This window comes from Giraffa tippelskirchi, chromosome 6 (genome assembly GCF_054371585.1).
Source record: "Giraffa tippelskirchi isolate mGirTip1 chromosome 6, T2T-mGirTip1v1.2.pri, whole genome shotgun sequence".
In the NCBI taxonomy this organism is placed as follows: Eukaryota; Metazoa; Chordata; class Mammalia; order Artiodactyla; family Giraffidae; genus Giraffa; species Giraffa tippelskirchi.
The window spans coordinates 86946325-86960669 of record NC_137280.1 but is presented as its reverse complement, the minus strand read 5'-3'; the positions used below and the strand labels follow the sequence as shown (position 1 = coordinate 86960669).

The following is a 14345-nucleotide window of genomic DNA, read 5'->3' as shown; positions in this document are numbered from 1 at the left end:
TTTTCTTCATTTTGCATGTCGCCATTTAACATGTTATATGATTTTATATTTGCTAACATTATTTCTCCATCATCCAATTATAGGAATTTTTGTCTCTCAGCCCACTCTACCCTTTGCCTTGAAGATGGTAAGTACTCAATTTATGAGCCCCAAAGGATTGACAGAAATCTCATTAAAAGTAGGCACTAACTGACCTCTTGGGGAAATGGCTGCAAAAGAACAGGAATTTGTAATCAGAGATGGAACAGGGAATGCCTTGGAGGGGACAGATTTCACACCAAAATTATAGGTATTGATTTCATGACTGCAAAATATAAATTGCATCATGACCATGCCAGTAATGCTCATTTTTGTGAAAAGTGGTCATATCATTTTGAGGGATTTAATTTCAGGTCATTCCCTCTACCACATGGAACCAGAGAATGATACACATATTTCAGAATTTCTTCTTCTTGGAATATCAAATGAACCAGAACAGCAGCCCCTCATATTTGGGCTTTTCCTCTCCATGTACCTGATCACTGTGTTTGGAAACCTGCTCATCATCCTGGCCGTCAGCTCAGACCCCCACCTCCACACCCCCATGTACTTCTTCCTCTCCAACCTGTCCTTTGCAGACATCTGTTTCATCTCTACCACCATCCCAAAGATGATGTGGAATATTCAGATGCAGAGCAAAGTTATCACCTATGAAGGCTGCATCAACCAGATATACTTTTTACTACTCTTTGCAGGGTTGGATGACTTCCTCCTGACCGTGATGGCCTATGACCGGTTTGTGGCCATCTGTCACCCCTTGCACTACACAGTCATCATGAACCCCCGGCTCTGTGGACTGCTGGTGCTGGTGTCATGGATGATGAGTGCCCTGAATTCCTTGATACAAATCTTAATGATGTTGCGGCTGTCTTTCTGTAGAGTCCTGGAGATCCCCAACTTTTTCTGTGAACTCAATCAGGTAGTCCGAAGTGCCTGTTCTGACACCTTTCTTAATGACGTGATGGTGTATGTTGCAGCTGGGCTGCTGAGTGGTGGTCCTTTCATTGGAATACTTTACTCTTATTCTAAGATAGTTTCCTCCATACAAGGAATCTCATCAGCTCAGGGGAAGTACAGAGCATTTTCCACCTGTGCATCTCACCTCTCTGTTGTCTCCTTATTTTACTGCACAATCCTAGGAGTGTACCTTAACCCTGCTGATGCCCACAACTCACACTCAAATGCAATAGCTTCAGTGATGTACACTGTGGTCACCCCGATGCTGAACCCCTTCATCTACAGTCTACGGAATAAAGACATAAAGGAGGCTCTGAAAAGATTCATTGAGCAATCAAAGGACAAACTCTTCTCAGGCAGATAAGTGGGTCCAGAAATTGCCATTCTTCCATAAGACTGTGAATATATAATTTATCTTTTCTATTGCTTCCTTAATTTTACATTTTTTGACTTCAACTTCTGTTTATATGTAAATAACACAGTTTATTAAGCTTTCCCATTTATTTCATTTTCCTGCTTTCACATATTTTCTTCCAAACTTATATCAGAAATATTTGCAAATTCCCTTTTATTTTGTGAGTCTATGTGAATTTCTTAAGAATCGTATCTTTTCAAGTGACATATATCATTTCAAGTTTTTTCTTTTATTTTATTAAATATTCTTTTAGAAGTTGTATTACTCGTATTGAATAAGCTCTACTTGGCACCTTCACCATGTAATTTAAGTAACTCACTTTATCAGGCCTTCTATCTCATACAGAATAATGACTGAGAACCACTGACCTAGAGCAAGACAACTAGAAATATCTCATGCTCTAATCACCACACACACCTTACTCACTTCATAGCTTTGGAATAATCAACTCACCCTTCTGAACCACAATTTTGCAAATTTAGAATGAGGCTCGTAATTGTACATCCTCATAAGATGTTCTGTTGCAAAGTAACAAATGAGACAACAGATATAAGATGCTAAGCTCAGTCCATGGTGCATTAAAAGGTCCATGTGGATCTCTTATCGCTACCAAGTTTTTTACGATTAAAGGACTGAACACTAGCTTTTCACTTGTGTTAAAACAGAAAACACCTAATTGATGTGTCAAAAGCATTTTGAAGTCAGGGATTATTTTGCCTATGGTTTCATAACAAAGGAACACAGCTCTCTCTCTTATTGAGGAGGAAATAGTAATTTTCCAGCGATATCAGGAGCTGCATTCCCATCACAAGATAATGCTTTTGAAACCCAAGGGACCTAGTCCAGACAGGTTCCTTAGACTTAGATTTGGAGGACACTTTGACTCAGAGTTGCAAAAAGTGTCACTGTTGAACTCTGGGAGACAGGAGGGTTCATGGAGTAGTAATAAGAATTGGATACACCTGACTTCTAACCTGGTCTCCTGGGAATGAACAATCAGCTGAAAAAAATCCATTCTGTCCAGACAAGTTCCCCTGAGGAAATGATCTGTTTGAGGGTTAAAGTAATAGTGGAAAATGTGCTGAACACGTATAGTGAGTAGATACAGCAAATACACAGAGCTATAAATATCTCCACTGCTGCAGTGTCTGAGCAGCTCCACCTTGAGCTGAACAGGGCATGATTTTGCATTTGGATTCTTAAGTCTGGTTCAGAGACCCACGCTTCACTCTTTCCTTCTTTCTCATCTGGATTCAGAGCTTCAGTCTCCACCATCAACCCTTCAGGAGGAATTTGAACTTCCACACAGAGACCTTCCTCTCAGACTTCCTATTTGGGTGAGTCTGAAAGCCCAGGAGGAGAAAGTCATAGAGGATGAAACCCAAGAACAATTACTTGAGGTCACCTGAAAGCCCAAACTGCTGGTCCAGAGCCAAGGTTGTCTTAATAATTTATAATCAATTTATTTAATATGTAAAAAAGATAATTGTCTATTGCATTCAGCAATTCAAGAATTGTTGATAATTATGTGATGGGGATGAAAACCTAGTTAGAGAAGACTCAAGAAGAAGTGGCAGGCATAGTGGTGTCAGTAAAATTTGAACATTTCCAAGGAGATTTGGTATTGGAGAAGACTCTTGAGAGTCCCTTGGACTGCAAGGAGATCCAACCAGTCCATCCTAAAGCAGATCAATCCTGGGTATTCATTGGAAGGACTGATGTTGAAGCTGAAACTCAAATACTTTGGCCACCTGATGCTAAGAGCTGACTCATTTGAAAAGACCCTGATGCTGGGAAAGATTGAGGGCGGGAGGAGAAGGGGATGACAGAGGATGAGATGGTTGAATGACATCACCAACTCAATGGACATGGGTTTGGGTAGACTGCGGCAGCTGGTGATGGACAGAGAGGCCTGGCGTGCTGCAGTTCATGGGGTCGCAAAGAGTCGGATACAACCGAGCGACTGAACTGAACTGAACTGAAGGAGATTTGCAGTTTAACAGAGTAGGAAAATATACTATTTGGTCAAGAGTGGCTTGCAGTGAAGTGATGACATTTTATGTATTTATTTTTGATTTTTAAGATGGTGTATATCTGAGCATGTTCTATATTCATAAGGAAGATCCAGATCAATGGAATAGCTACTACCTGGAAGCTTACAGTTCTTAAGACACACATTTCATAGAATCTTTTCTCACACTGAGTATTCACTTAAAAAAATTGAATTTAGTATACAGAGTCACATTATGCTAAAAGGCTTAATTTTGCATTAGGTTCATTACCTGGGAGGCTGAATATATTTGGGGATTGATTAATCATTTGCTTCTCTATTACATAATATCTATGCACATTGTTTCATATACTGGCATTTGAGTGTTATTGTTCCTTTTTTTTTTTTTGCTCTATTATTTCCTCTGTAAATTTTATTCATACCTCTATGAAGGCACCAGAGTGTGTAAAGCAGGTGAGGTCTCTGATGATTTGGATCTAAAACATTTTAATGGAGAAATATTTCAGAATAAAATAAACGCATATATTGCAAAGTGTCATCAGGTACAAATCATATGAAAGAAGGGATAGGTTCTGTGGTGTTTATAGGATTTTGTAGGATATACTATGAGGAGTTTATCACAGATGAGACAAGTCTCAGAAACAGAAGTAGAATGTGACCAAGGTGTTTGTCAAAAAAAAAAAAAAAAATCAAAGCCCAGGAATAACAAAGAAAAATGCCACTTAAGAAAAATGATAGGGGGCTTGCGTACTGGCTCAGTGGTTAAGAATCCGCCCGCCAATGTAGGAGACATGGTCCGATCCCTGATCCAGGAAGATCCCACATGCTGTGGAGCATCTAACCCCTTGTGCTACAACTATTGAGCCTGTGATCTAGAGCCCAGGAGGTGCAACTCCTCAAGCCCACACACCCTAGAGCCTGGACTCTGCAATGAGAAGTCACAGCAATGAGAAAGCCACACCACAACTAGACAGTAGCTCCTGCTCACTGCATCTAGAGAAAAGTCTGCACAGCAATGTAGACCCAACACAACCAAAATTAAATAAATAAAATCTTTTTTATAAAGAAAGAAAAGCAATAGAAGAGAAAGTCTCATTCACTACTGGACCATATGAAAATAAGTGTGGACAAATACACAGGAATAAATATGCAATAAAGAATTGACCGAGGGCCTGATGTGGATACTGTAATGAGGCGCTGGAGGAATATAAGTGCAATCAGTGTGTGGTCCCTTGAGTCTGAGGTCGCTTCAGCCCCCACACTGCTGTCTGGTTCTTCTGCAACCTGGCTCTTGCCTTGGCCTCTATTTGTACTGCTTCTCCCTCGGCAGGGACTGGTCTCTTATAAATGTCTTCTTGCATTTATTGCAGTGGATAAGAAACTTTTTTGACTCTGTCCCAACTAAGACATGCCTTTTACATGTGATCCAACATACACGTATGTATGGGCATGGGCATACACAAACACAGGCATCTGAACAAAGAGAATCAGAAAAATCTTACTATACGTGATGCACTCTGATATCTTAATTTTGCATTTTAATTTTTCTACCCTGTTTTATTCTTACAGACTACATAGTCTGAACCTCTAATAGGTGTTAATCTCAGAATATGGGAAACATTCCTCCATCATGTCTTTGAAAACTATGTTAGTGTTTCCCTGGTCCTTTTTGTTCTCTCATCGTTAGCGATTTCTATGAGAACATGTTTTTTCATTCCTTTATGCAGTGTGTATTAATTCAGGTACTGCTCACAACTAAACTAAATCTAAGGGGTTGAAGAGTATGTGTGATATTGACATATGCCTCAAGGTACTGATAGTCTAGCAGAGAATAAAAGATGCAGAATTAATTAAAACTTCACTATGATAATCCTATATCCAAATGACTGTAAATGAAATTCCACATTTTCTGTACAAATGTTTAAAAAAGGGAAGGATTCATGAAAGAAATGGCAGTCTGAAAAAGTAGATGGTGTTTTGGACATAGGGAGGGGTGAAAATTCCAAATAGAGTGGTTGATTCTCTAAGGAGGTGCATATAAGCTCTGACTCTTGAGCCTGTAACATCACGTGAAGCTGTGACTCAAGTTTAATATTCAGGAGATTGATGTGAGTGAGGGCAGCACGAGGTTCAAGTGGTGGTTCATTCACGGAGAGTCAAGGCTAGGATTTGAAGCTGTGGAATTTGGGGTTCGTTTCACAGTGGGGAGTCACTGGGAGAGAATGAAGTCAGGGAGTTGGTTGTTTTGAAACACAGCTGTTCCCTCTGACCAGCACACACTTCTACGCAAAGAGACTCATGTCTCCTTCTTTCTCTTTCTTGAGGTCTCTGATCAAATGTTTTCCAGGCTACCCGAACATCCAGTAAAAATTAATACCCTCATCAACTCTCTTCTTTGTATTTGATCCATTTTCCTTTACATCACTTGTCAACATATGATCATTTGTATGAGTTTTTAAATTTTTTCCTTATATGTTTTCTCCACCATTGAACTACAGGACCTATTGTCTCTCAGCACCCTTTCCTCTTTCTCTTGAATTTGGTAGGTCTTAAATTTGTATTCCCTCAAATGCATGACAAGATCCCTCATTACAAATGTAGACTACCTGACCACTGAGGGAAAAAGCTGATTGTAAGATAGGCTTTCCTATTCGGAGATGGCACAAGAGATTGGCATGAAGGGGAAATTTCTATACAAAGTCATGAATATTTTTTGAATGCAAAATATAAATGTTAGAGTTCACCTATGTTTGCAGTGCCGATTTTTGAAAAACTAGTCATGCTATTTTTTGTTTCCAGGTAGTCATTTGTATCACATGGGACCCAGGAATGAGACACCAATTTCGGAATTTATTCTCCTGGGATTATCAGATGAACCAGAACTGCAGCCCCTCATATTTGGACTTTTCCTCTTCATGTACCTGATCACTGTGTTTGGGAACCTGCTCATCATACTGGCTGTCAGCTCAGACTCCCACCTCCACACCCCCATGTACTTCTTCCTCTCCAACCTGTCCTTTGTAGATATCTGCTTTATCTCCACCACCATCCCAAAGATGTTGAAGAACATAAGGACACAGAACAAAGTAATAACCTATGAAGGCTGCATCATCCAGATGCATTTTTTCTTACTTTTTGCAACATTGGACGTGTTCTTCCTGACTGTGATGGCCTTTGACCGCTTTGTGGCCATTTGCCACCCACTCTACTACATGGTCATCATGAACCCCCGGCTCTGTGCACTGCTGGTTCTGCTGTCCTGGATCATGAGTGCTCTGAATTCCTTGACACAAAGCATAATGGTGTTGTGGCTGGCCTTCTGTACAGACTTGGAAATCCCCCACTTCTTCTGTGAAGTTAATCAAGTGGTTCAACTTGCTTGTTCTGACAGTTGTCTTAATGACATGTTGATGTATTTTGCAGCTGGGGTGTATGGTGGCATTACCCTCATTGGAATTCTTTACTCATATTCTAAGATAGTTTCCTCTATACTAGGAATTTCATCAGCTCAGGGGAAGTATAAAGCATTTTCCACCTGTGCCTCTCACCTCTCAATTGTCTCCTTATTCTATTGTACAGTCCTGGGAGTGTATCTTAGCTCTGCTGCTACTCACAACTCACAATCAAGTGCTGTTGCCTCGGTGATGTACACTGTGATCACACCCATGCTGAACCCTTTCATCTACAGTCTGAGGAATAAAGACATAAAGAGGGCTCTGAAAAGGATCATTGGGATGACAGCTATATAAGGACCAGTTTTTCTGGGGCTGAAGAAATGTCTGTGATTTTAGGGCTCAAAACCTCAGAGCCCAATTCTTTGATCAAGTTGCTGGAGTAGAACTTGATCCTTCTATCTATTTCCCAGAATTTCCATTTTTTTGAATTCAAGGCCTCTACATTTTATTATCAAATGAAATTATATACTAGGGAATTGTACCAGTTTCCATTGTGCTCCCCATGAGCGTGTAGTCAGCTGTAAATCTCTCTATTATGTGTCTGAGTGATGTTGAGTAAGGGTGCCATGCTCTTCTGTTTTGAATCGGTTTATGGTTATTTCCGTATCTATGTCGATCTTCTATGTACAGAAAAAAATGGGTTTATCATGTGAATTACTTATATTTAATCTCAGCATTTCTACATCCATAAATGACGTTTGACTTCCTTCCCAGTTAAAAGACAACTCTCACCCATGTTAAGTGAGAATCACCTGCCTAGGCTCTAGATTCAACCCTTAGCCATGCACCATAGGATTCTTTTCCATTTAATTAAGTTATTGGAATATAATTACACAAATAAACTGCATATTTAAAATGTACACTTTGGAGGGCTTCCCTGATGGTCCAGTGATTAAAAATCTGCCTTCCAATGCAAGGGACACAGGTTCGATCCTTGGTCTGGGAACTAAAATCCCACATGTCACAGAGCGACTAAGCCTGTGTACCTCAACTAGAGAGCCCGCATGCCACAACTAGAGAAAAGCCTGCACACCATAATGAAGAACCTGTGCAGCCTAAATAAGTAAATAAATAAAAAGTGTACGATTTAATGAAATAAACAAGCTATCCAAAACTGAGAACATAATGCCTGTTTCTCTTTGTGTTTAATTTGACGGTGCACATAGCTTTACATGCTTTATTATGTAATTGTGAAAAAATTTAAGCTCCCTGAGCCTGTTTCCTTGTTTACGAAGGTGTTGTGAAATACTAAACAAAACTTCATATGGATGCTATGAGAAACAAATGAAATGTGTGGAAATTTCTTTTTTAATCCAAAGAAAATAGCTAAGGGCTAAAGTTTGTTTCTGTGTGTATACACTTTTTTTGTCTTTCAAATAAACACTGTAGTACATATGTGTGCATGCACACAGACATCTTTTATGTGGAAAGGAAACTTGAGAGAAACTGGGAGAGAATGGAAGTGAAAATAATGAACATTTGAATTAATATAGAATAAAAATATAGACACAAAAATTTAAAGTGCAAATGAGTGACCTAAGTTGATGTGAATTACTTTTCCTACCTTAATGTCACAAAAGAATCACAGGCAGACAGTTGACATTTACATTTATAAAAGAAGAAATTTATTGTATCACTTAATGAGGCAGAATATCTTCAAATTGATTTAGTATTATTTTACTTAATATGGGCTTTTGACATAACATACACTTACTCAAGCTAAGCTAATGAATGGAGAGGATTAAATCTTATTCTTCCAAACAAATTTTATTGAATAAATGTCTATATTAAATTTCTAGTCCACTTGCAAAATACTCCCACACTAGTTGCTTAAATAAACAAATTTATTCTCTTGGATGTCAGAAGCTTAAAATGAGTATTTTTGGGCTAATATAAAATATTTTGGTGACAGTTCAAGATGGCAGCAAAACAGAAAGAGAAATTAAAGAAACAATACCATTCACCATTGCAACAAAAAGAATAAAATACTTAGGAATATATCTACCTAAAGAAACAAAAGATTTATATATAAAAAACTATAAAACACTGATGAAAGAAATCAAAGAGGACACAAACAGATGGAGAAATATACCGTGTTCATGTGTTGGAAGAATTAATATAGTGAAAATGAGTATACTACCCAAAGCAATCTATAGATTCAATGCAATCTCTATCAAGCTACCAATGGTATTTTTCACAGAACTGGAACAAATCATTTCACAATTTGTATGGAAATATAAAAAACCTCAAATAGCCAAAGCAATCTTGAGAAAGAAGAATGGAACTGGAGGAATCAACCTGCCTGACTTCAGGCTCTACTACAAAGCCACAGTCATCAAGACAGTATGGTACTGGCACAAGGACAGAAATATAGATCAATGGAACAAGATAGAAAGCCCAGAGATAAATCCATGCACCTATGGACACCTTATCTTCGACAAAGGAGGCAAGAATATACAATGGAGAAAAGACAATCTCTTTAACAAGTGGTGCTGGGAAAACTGGTCAACCACTTGTAAAAGAATGAAACTAGAACAATCTCTAACACCATACACAAAAATAAACTCAAAATGGATTAAAGATCTAAACGTAAGACCAGAAACTATAAAACTCCTAGAGGAAAACATAGGCAAAACACTCTCAGACATAAATCACAGCAGGATCCTCTATGACCCACCTCCCAGAATATTGGAAATAAAAGCAAAAATTAAAAAATGGGACCTAATTAAAATTAAAAGCTTTTGCACAACAAAGAAAACTATAAGCAAGGTGAAAAGGCAGCCTTCAGAATGGGAGAAAATAATAGCAAACGAAGCAACAGGCAAACAATTAATCTCAAAAATATACAAGCAACTTCTGCAGCTGAATTCCAGAAAAATAAACGACCCAATCAAAAAATGGGCCAAAGAACTAAACAGACATTTCTCCAAAGAAGACATACAGATGGCTAACAAACACATGAAAAGATGCTCAACATCACTCATTATTAGAGAAATGCAAATCAAAACCACAATGAGGTACCATTTCATGCCAGTCAGAATGGCTGCTATCCAAAAGTCCACAAGCAATAAATGCTGGAGAGGGTGTGGAGAAAAGGGAACCCTCTTCCACTGTTGGTGGGAATGCAAACTAGTACAGCTACTATGGAGAACAGTGTGGAGATTCCTCAAAAAACTGGAAATAGAACTGCCATGTGACCCAACAATCCCACTGCTGGGTATACACACCGAGGAAACCAGAACTGAAAGAGGCACATGTACGCCAATGTTCATCTCAGCACCGTTTATAATAGCCAGGATATGGAAGCAACCTAGATGTCCATCATCAGACAAATGGATAAGGAAGCTGTAGTACATGTACACAATGGAATATTACTCATCCATTAAAAAGAAAACATTTGAATCCGTTCTATTGAGATGGATGAAACTGGAGCCCATTATACAGAGAGAAGTAAGCCAGAAAGAAAATCACCAATACAGTATACTAATGCATATATATGGAATTTGAAAGATGGTAACGATAACCCTATATACGAGACAAAATAAGAGACACAGATGCATAGAACAGTCTTATGGACTCTGAAGGAGAAGGTGAGGGTGGGACATTCTGAGAGAGTAGCATTGAAACATGTATATTATCATATGTGAAACAGAACACCATTCCAGGTTCAATGCATGAGACAAATGTTCAGGGCTGGGGCAATAGGATGACCCAGAGGGATGGGATGGGGAGGAAGGTGGGAGAGGGGCTCAGGATGGGAACAGATGTAAACCCATGGCTGATTCATGTCAATGTATGGCAAAAACCACTACAGTATTGTAAAGTAATTAGCCCCCAACTAAAATTAAAAAATAAAAATTAAAAAAAGATGGCAGCATAGAAAAAACAGAAAGGGCTCAAATAAATCAAAAATGAAAGAGAAAAAATTACAATTACTATCACAGAAATGCAAATGACCACAAGAGACTACTATGAATATTTATACCAACACGTTGAACAACCTAGAAGAAATAGAAACATTCCTACAAAACAAACGTTTTCCAAAGAGGGAATCATGAAGAAACAGAAAATCTGAATACACCAGTTACTAATAAGGATATTGAATCAGTAACCAAAACTCTCACAACAAACAAAAGTTCAGGACCAGAGGCTTCACTGATAAATTCTAATAAACACTAAAAATTTAGTATCTATCTTCCAAAAACTTTCAAAAAATCAAAGAGGAAAAATGCTTCCAAACTCACTTTACAAGGCCAGCATTACCTTGATTCAAAACCAGACAAGGACAATAAAAGAATAAAGAATTATAGACCAATATCCTTGATGAACACACATGCAAAAATCCTAAAAAAAATATTAGCAAATAAATTCAAAAATATGTCTAATGGATCATACATCACGATCAAGTGGGACTCACTTCAAGGATGCAAGAATGGTTAAACATCCTCAAATCTGTCAAATGATACACCAAATTAACTAAAGGAAGGATAAATATCGTATGATAATTTCAGTGTGCTGTGTTAAGTCGCTTCAATCGTGTCCATCTCTTTCCGACCCCATGGACTGTAGCCCACCAGGTTCCTTTGTCCATGAGACTTTCCAGGCAAGCACACTGGAGTCTGTTATCGTTTCCTCTTCTAGGGGATCTTCCCAACCCAGGGACTGAAACTTTGTCTCTTCCATCTCCTGCATTGCTTCTTTACAACTAGCGCCACCTGGAAAGCCCAATCATTTCAACAGATGCAGAATAATCATTTGACAAAATTCAATGTTTGTTTATGATAAAAACCCTCAACAGAGTGGGTACAGAGGAAGCATACCACCACATAATATAGGCTATACATACAAGTCCACAGATAACATTATACCCAATGTGAGAAGACGAAAACCTTTCCTCTAAGATCAGAAAAAAAGAGAAGAATGCTCACTCAGGCCACTTTCATTCAACATAGTATTGGAAATCCTAGCCACAGTAATTAGACAATAAAATGCAATCAGAGTCCAAATTAGAAAGGAAGAAGTAAAACTGTCACTATTTACAGATAAAATTATACTATATATATATATATATATATATTTAAAAATTCTAACAGAACTTTTTGAACTAATGAATACATTTCATGAAACTATGAGATACAAAATCAACATACAGATACCTCTTGTGTTTCTAGACTCTAATAACGAATTATCAGAAAAAGAAATGTAGAAAACAATCCCATTTAAAGCTGCATAAAAAATAAAATAACTTGGCACAATTTGTAAAAGAGGGAAAAGACCTATACACTGAAATCTAGAAGAAATGGAGGAAAGAAATTGGAGAAGTCACAAATAAATGGAAAAATACTTAAGTTCATGGATTGAAATCATTAAGATATTTTTCCAAAAAGGCATACAAGTGGCAAACAGACACATAAGCAGGTGTTTGAACATCATTAGTTACCAGGAAAATGCAAATCAAAACACAAAGAAATCATGGCACGTTCTTTAGAATGGCTATTACAAGCAAGATGAGCACCTGAGACCTTATTCATCCTGTAACTGAAAGATTTTACTACCCTCTCCCTATTTCTTCCACCCCCAACAACTTTTCTATATAGTTACGAATATTTAGTCACTCAATCGTGCCCAACTCTTTGTGACACCATGGAATATAGACGCCAGGGGCCTCTGTCCATGGGATTCTCTGGGCGAGAATACTGTAGTGTGTTGTCTTTCCCTTCTCAAGGGGATCTTCCTGACTCTGGGGTCAAATCTGAGTCTCCCACACTGCAGGCAGATTCTTTACCATCTGAACCACCAGGGAAGCCCAGAATTACAAGTATACCATCTGACATTTTTTCTTATTGGAGGTTAATTGTTTTACAATGTTGTGGTGGTCTCTGCCATACATCAACATGAATAAGTCATAATTTTATATATATATATATATACACATATATTTATATACATATATGTAGATACATATATTTATATATACCCTTCCTCTGGAGTCTCCCTCCCACTCCCCCTTCCACCTGTCTAGGTTGTCACAGAATCCCAGGCTGGGCTCCCTATATTATACAGAAGCTCCCCGCTAGTTATCTATTTTACACGATAGTTTTTATATGTCAGTGTTGCTTTTTCAATTGGTCCTATCCTCTCCTTCCCCTACAGTGTCCACAAGTCTGTTCTTTACATCTACATCCCCACTTCTCTCTAAATACGTTCATCAGTACTATTTTTTCTAGATTCCTTGTATATGCATTAATAAATGATATTTGTTTTTCTCTTTCTGACTTACTTCACTCTGTATAACTGGCTCTGTGTTCATCCACCCCACTACAACTGACTCAATGCTTTCCTTTATATAGCTGAGTTATATTCTATTGCATATATGTACCATATCTTCTTTTTCCATTCATCTGGATAGTCTAATATTAATCTAAATTTATACACACACACATACACATCCCATAACATCAAACATAAAACCCAAATGAAATTTTTGGCTAACCAAATAAATCGTGGTGACTATTGTTGACAACACTGCATTGTACAATTGAAATTTGCTAAGACAGTAGAGTATTTGCCATCACTTCATGATGAATAGATGGGGAAATAGTGGAAACAGTGGCAGACTTTATTTGGGGGGGCTCCAAAATCACTGCAGATGGTGACTGAGCCAGGAAATTAAAAGATGCTTACTTCTTGGAAGGAAAGTTATGACCAACCTAGACAGCATATTAAAAAGCAGAGACATTACTTTGCCAACAAAGGTCCGTCTAGTCAAAGCTATGGTTTTTCCAGTAGTCATGTATGGTTGTGAGAGTTGGACTATAAAGAAAGCTGAGCAGTGAAGAATTGATGCTTTTGAACTGAGAGTCCCTTGGACTGCAAGGAGATCCAATCAGTCCATCCTAAAGGAAATCAGTCCTGAATATTCATTGAAAGGACTGATGTTGAAGCTGAAACTCTGATACTTTGGCCACCTGATGCAAAGAGCTGACTCATTTGAAAAGACCCTGATGCTGGGAAAGATCGAAGGCGGGAGGAGAAGGGGATGACAGAGGATGAGATGGTTGGATAGCATCACCGACTTAACGGACATGAGTTTAAGTAAACTCCAGGAGTTGATGATGGACAAGGAGGCCTGGCATGCTGCAGTCCATGGGGTAGCATAGAGTCAGACATGACTGAGCGACTGAACTGAACTGAAGAGAGTAGAACTTAAATTTTCTCACACATACACACACACACACACAAAGATAAGTGTATAAAGTAATGGGTGTGTAAGTTAAAGGAGAAATCCTTTCATAAAGTATACATAAATCAAATCATCATGATGTACACTTCAAATATCTTATGATTATAAATATTAACTATACCTTAATAAAGCTAATTTTTTAAAGCTTCTTAAAAAATGAAAAAGGAGAAATAACAAATGTTGGTGAGAATGTGGAGAAAAGGAAACCCTAGTGCACTGTTGGTA

General features: G+C 38.1%; 2 protein-coding genes across 2 annotated transcripts; both read left to right on the top strand.

The window, feature by feature from the left end:
* Positions 1-406: 406 nt before the first annotated feature.
* Positions 407-1360, top strand: LOC145510812 (olfactory receptor 7A17-like). The gene has a single exon (XM_081503005.1). It carries the CDS (start codon positions 410-412, stop codon positions 1358-1360), a length of 951 nt encoding a protein of 316 aa, XP_081359131.1. The 5' UTR covers positions 407-409.
* Positions 1361-6238: 4878 nt separating this feature from the next.
* Positions 6239-7171, top strand: LOC145510758 (olfactory receptor 7A17-like). Its single transcript, XM_081502974.1, has one exon. It carries the CDS (start codon positions 6239-6241, stop codon positions 7169-7171), a length of 933 nt encoding a protein of 310 aa, XP_081359100.1.
* Positions 7172-14345: the final 7174 nt, after the last annotated feature.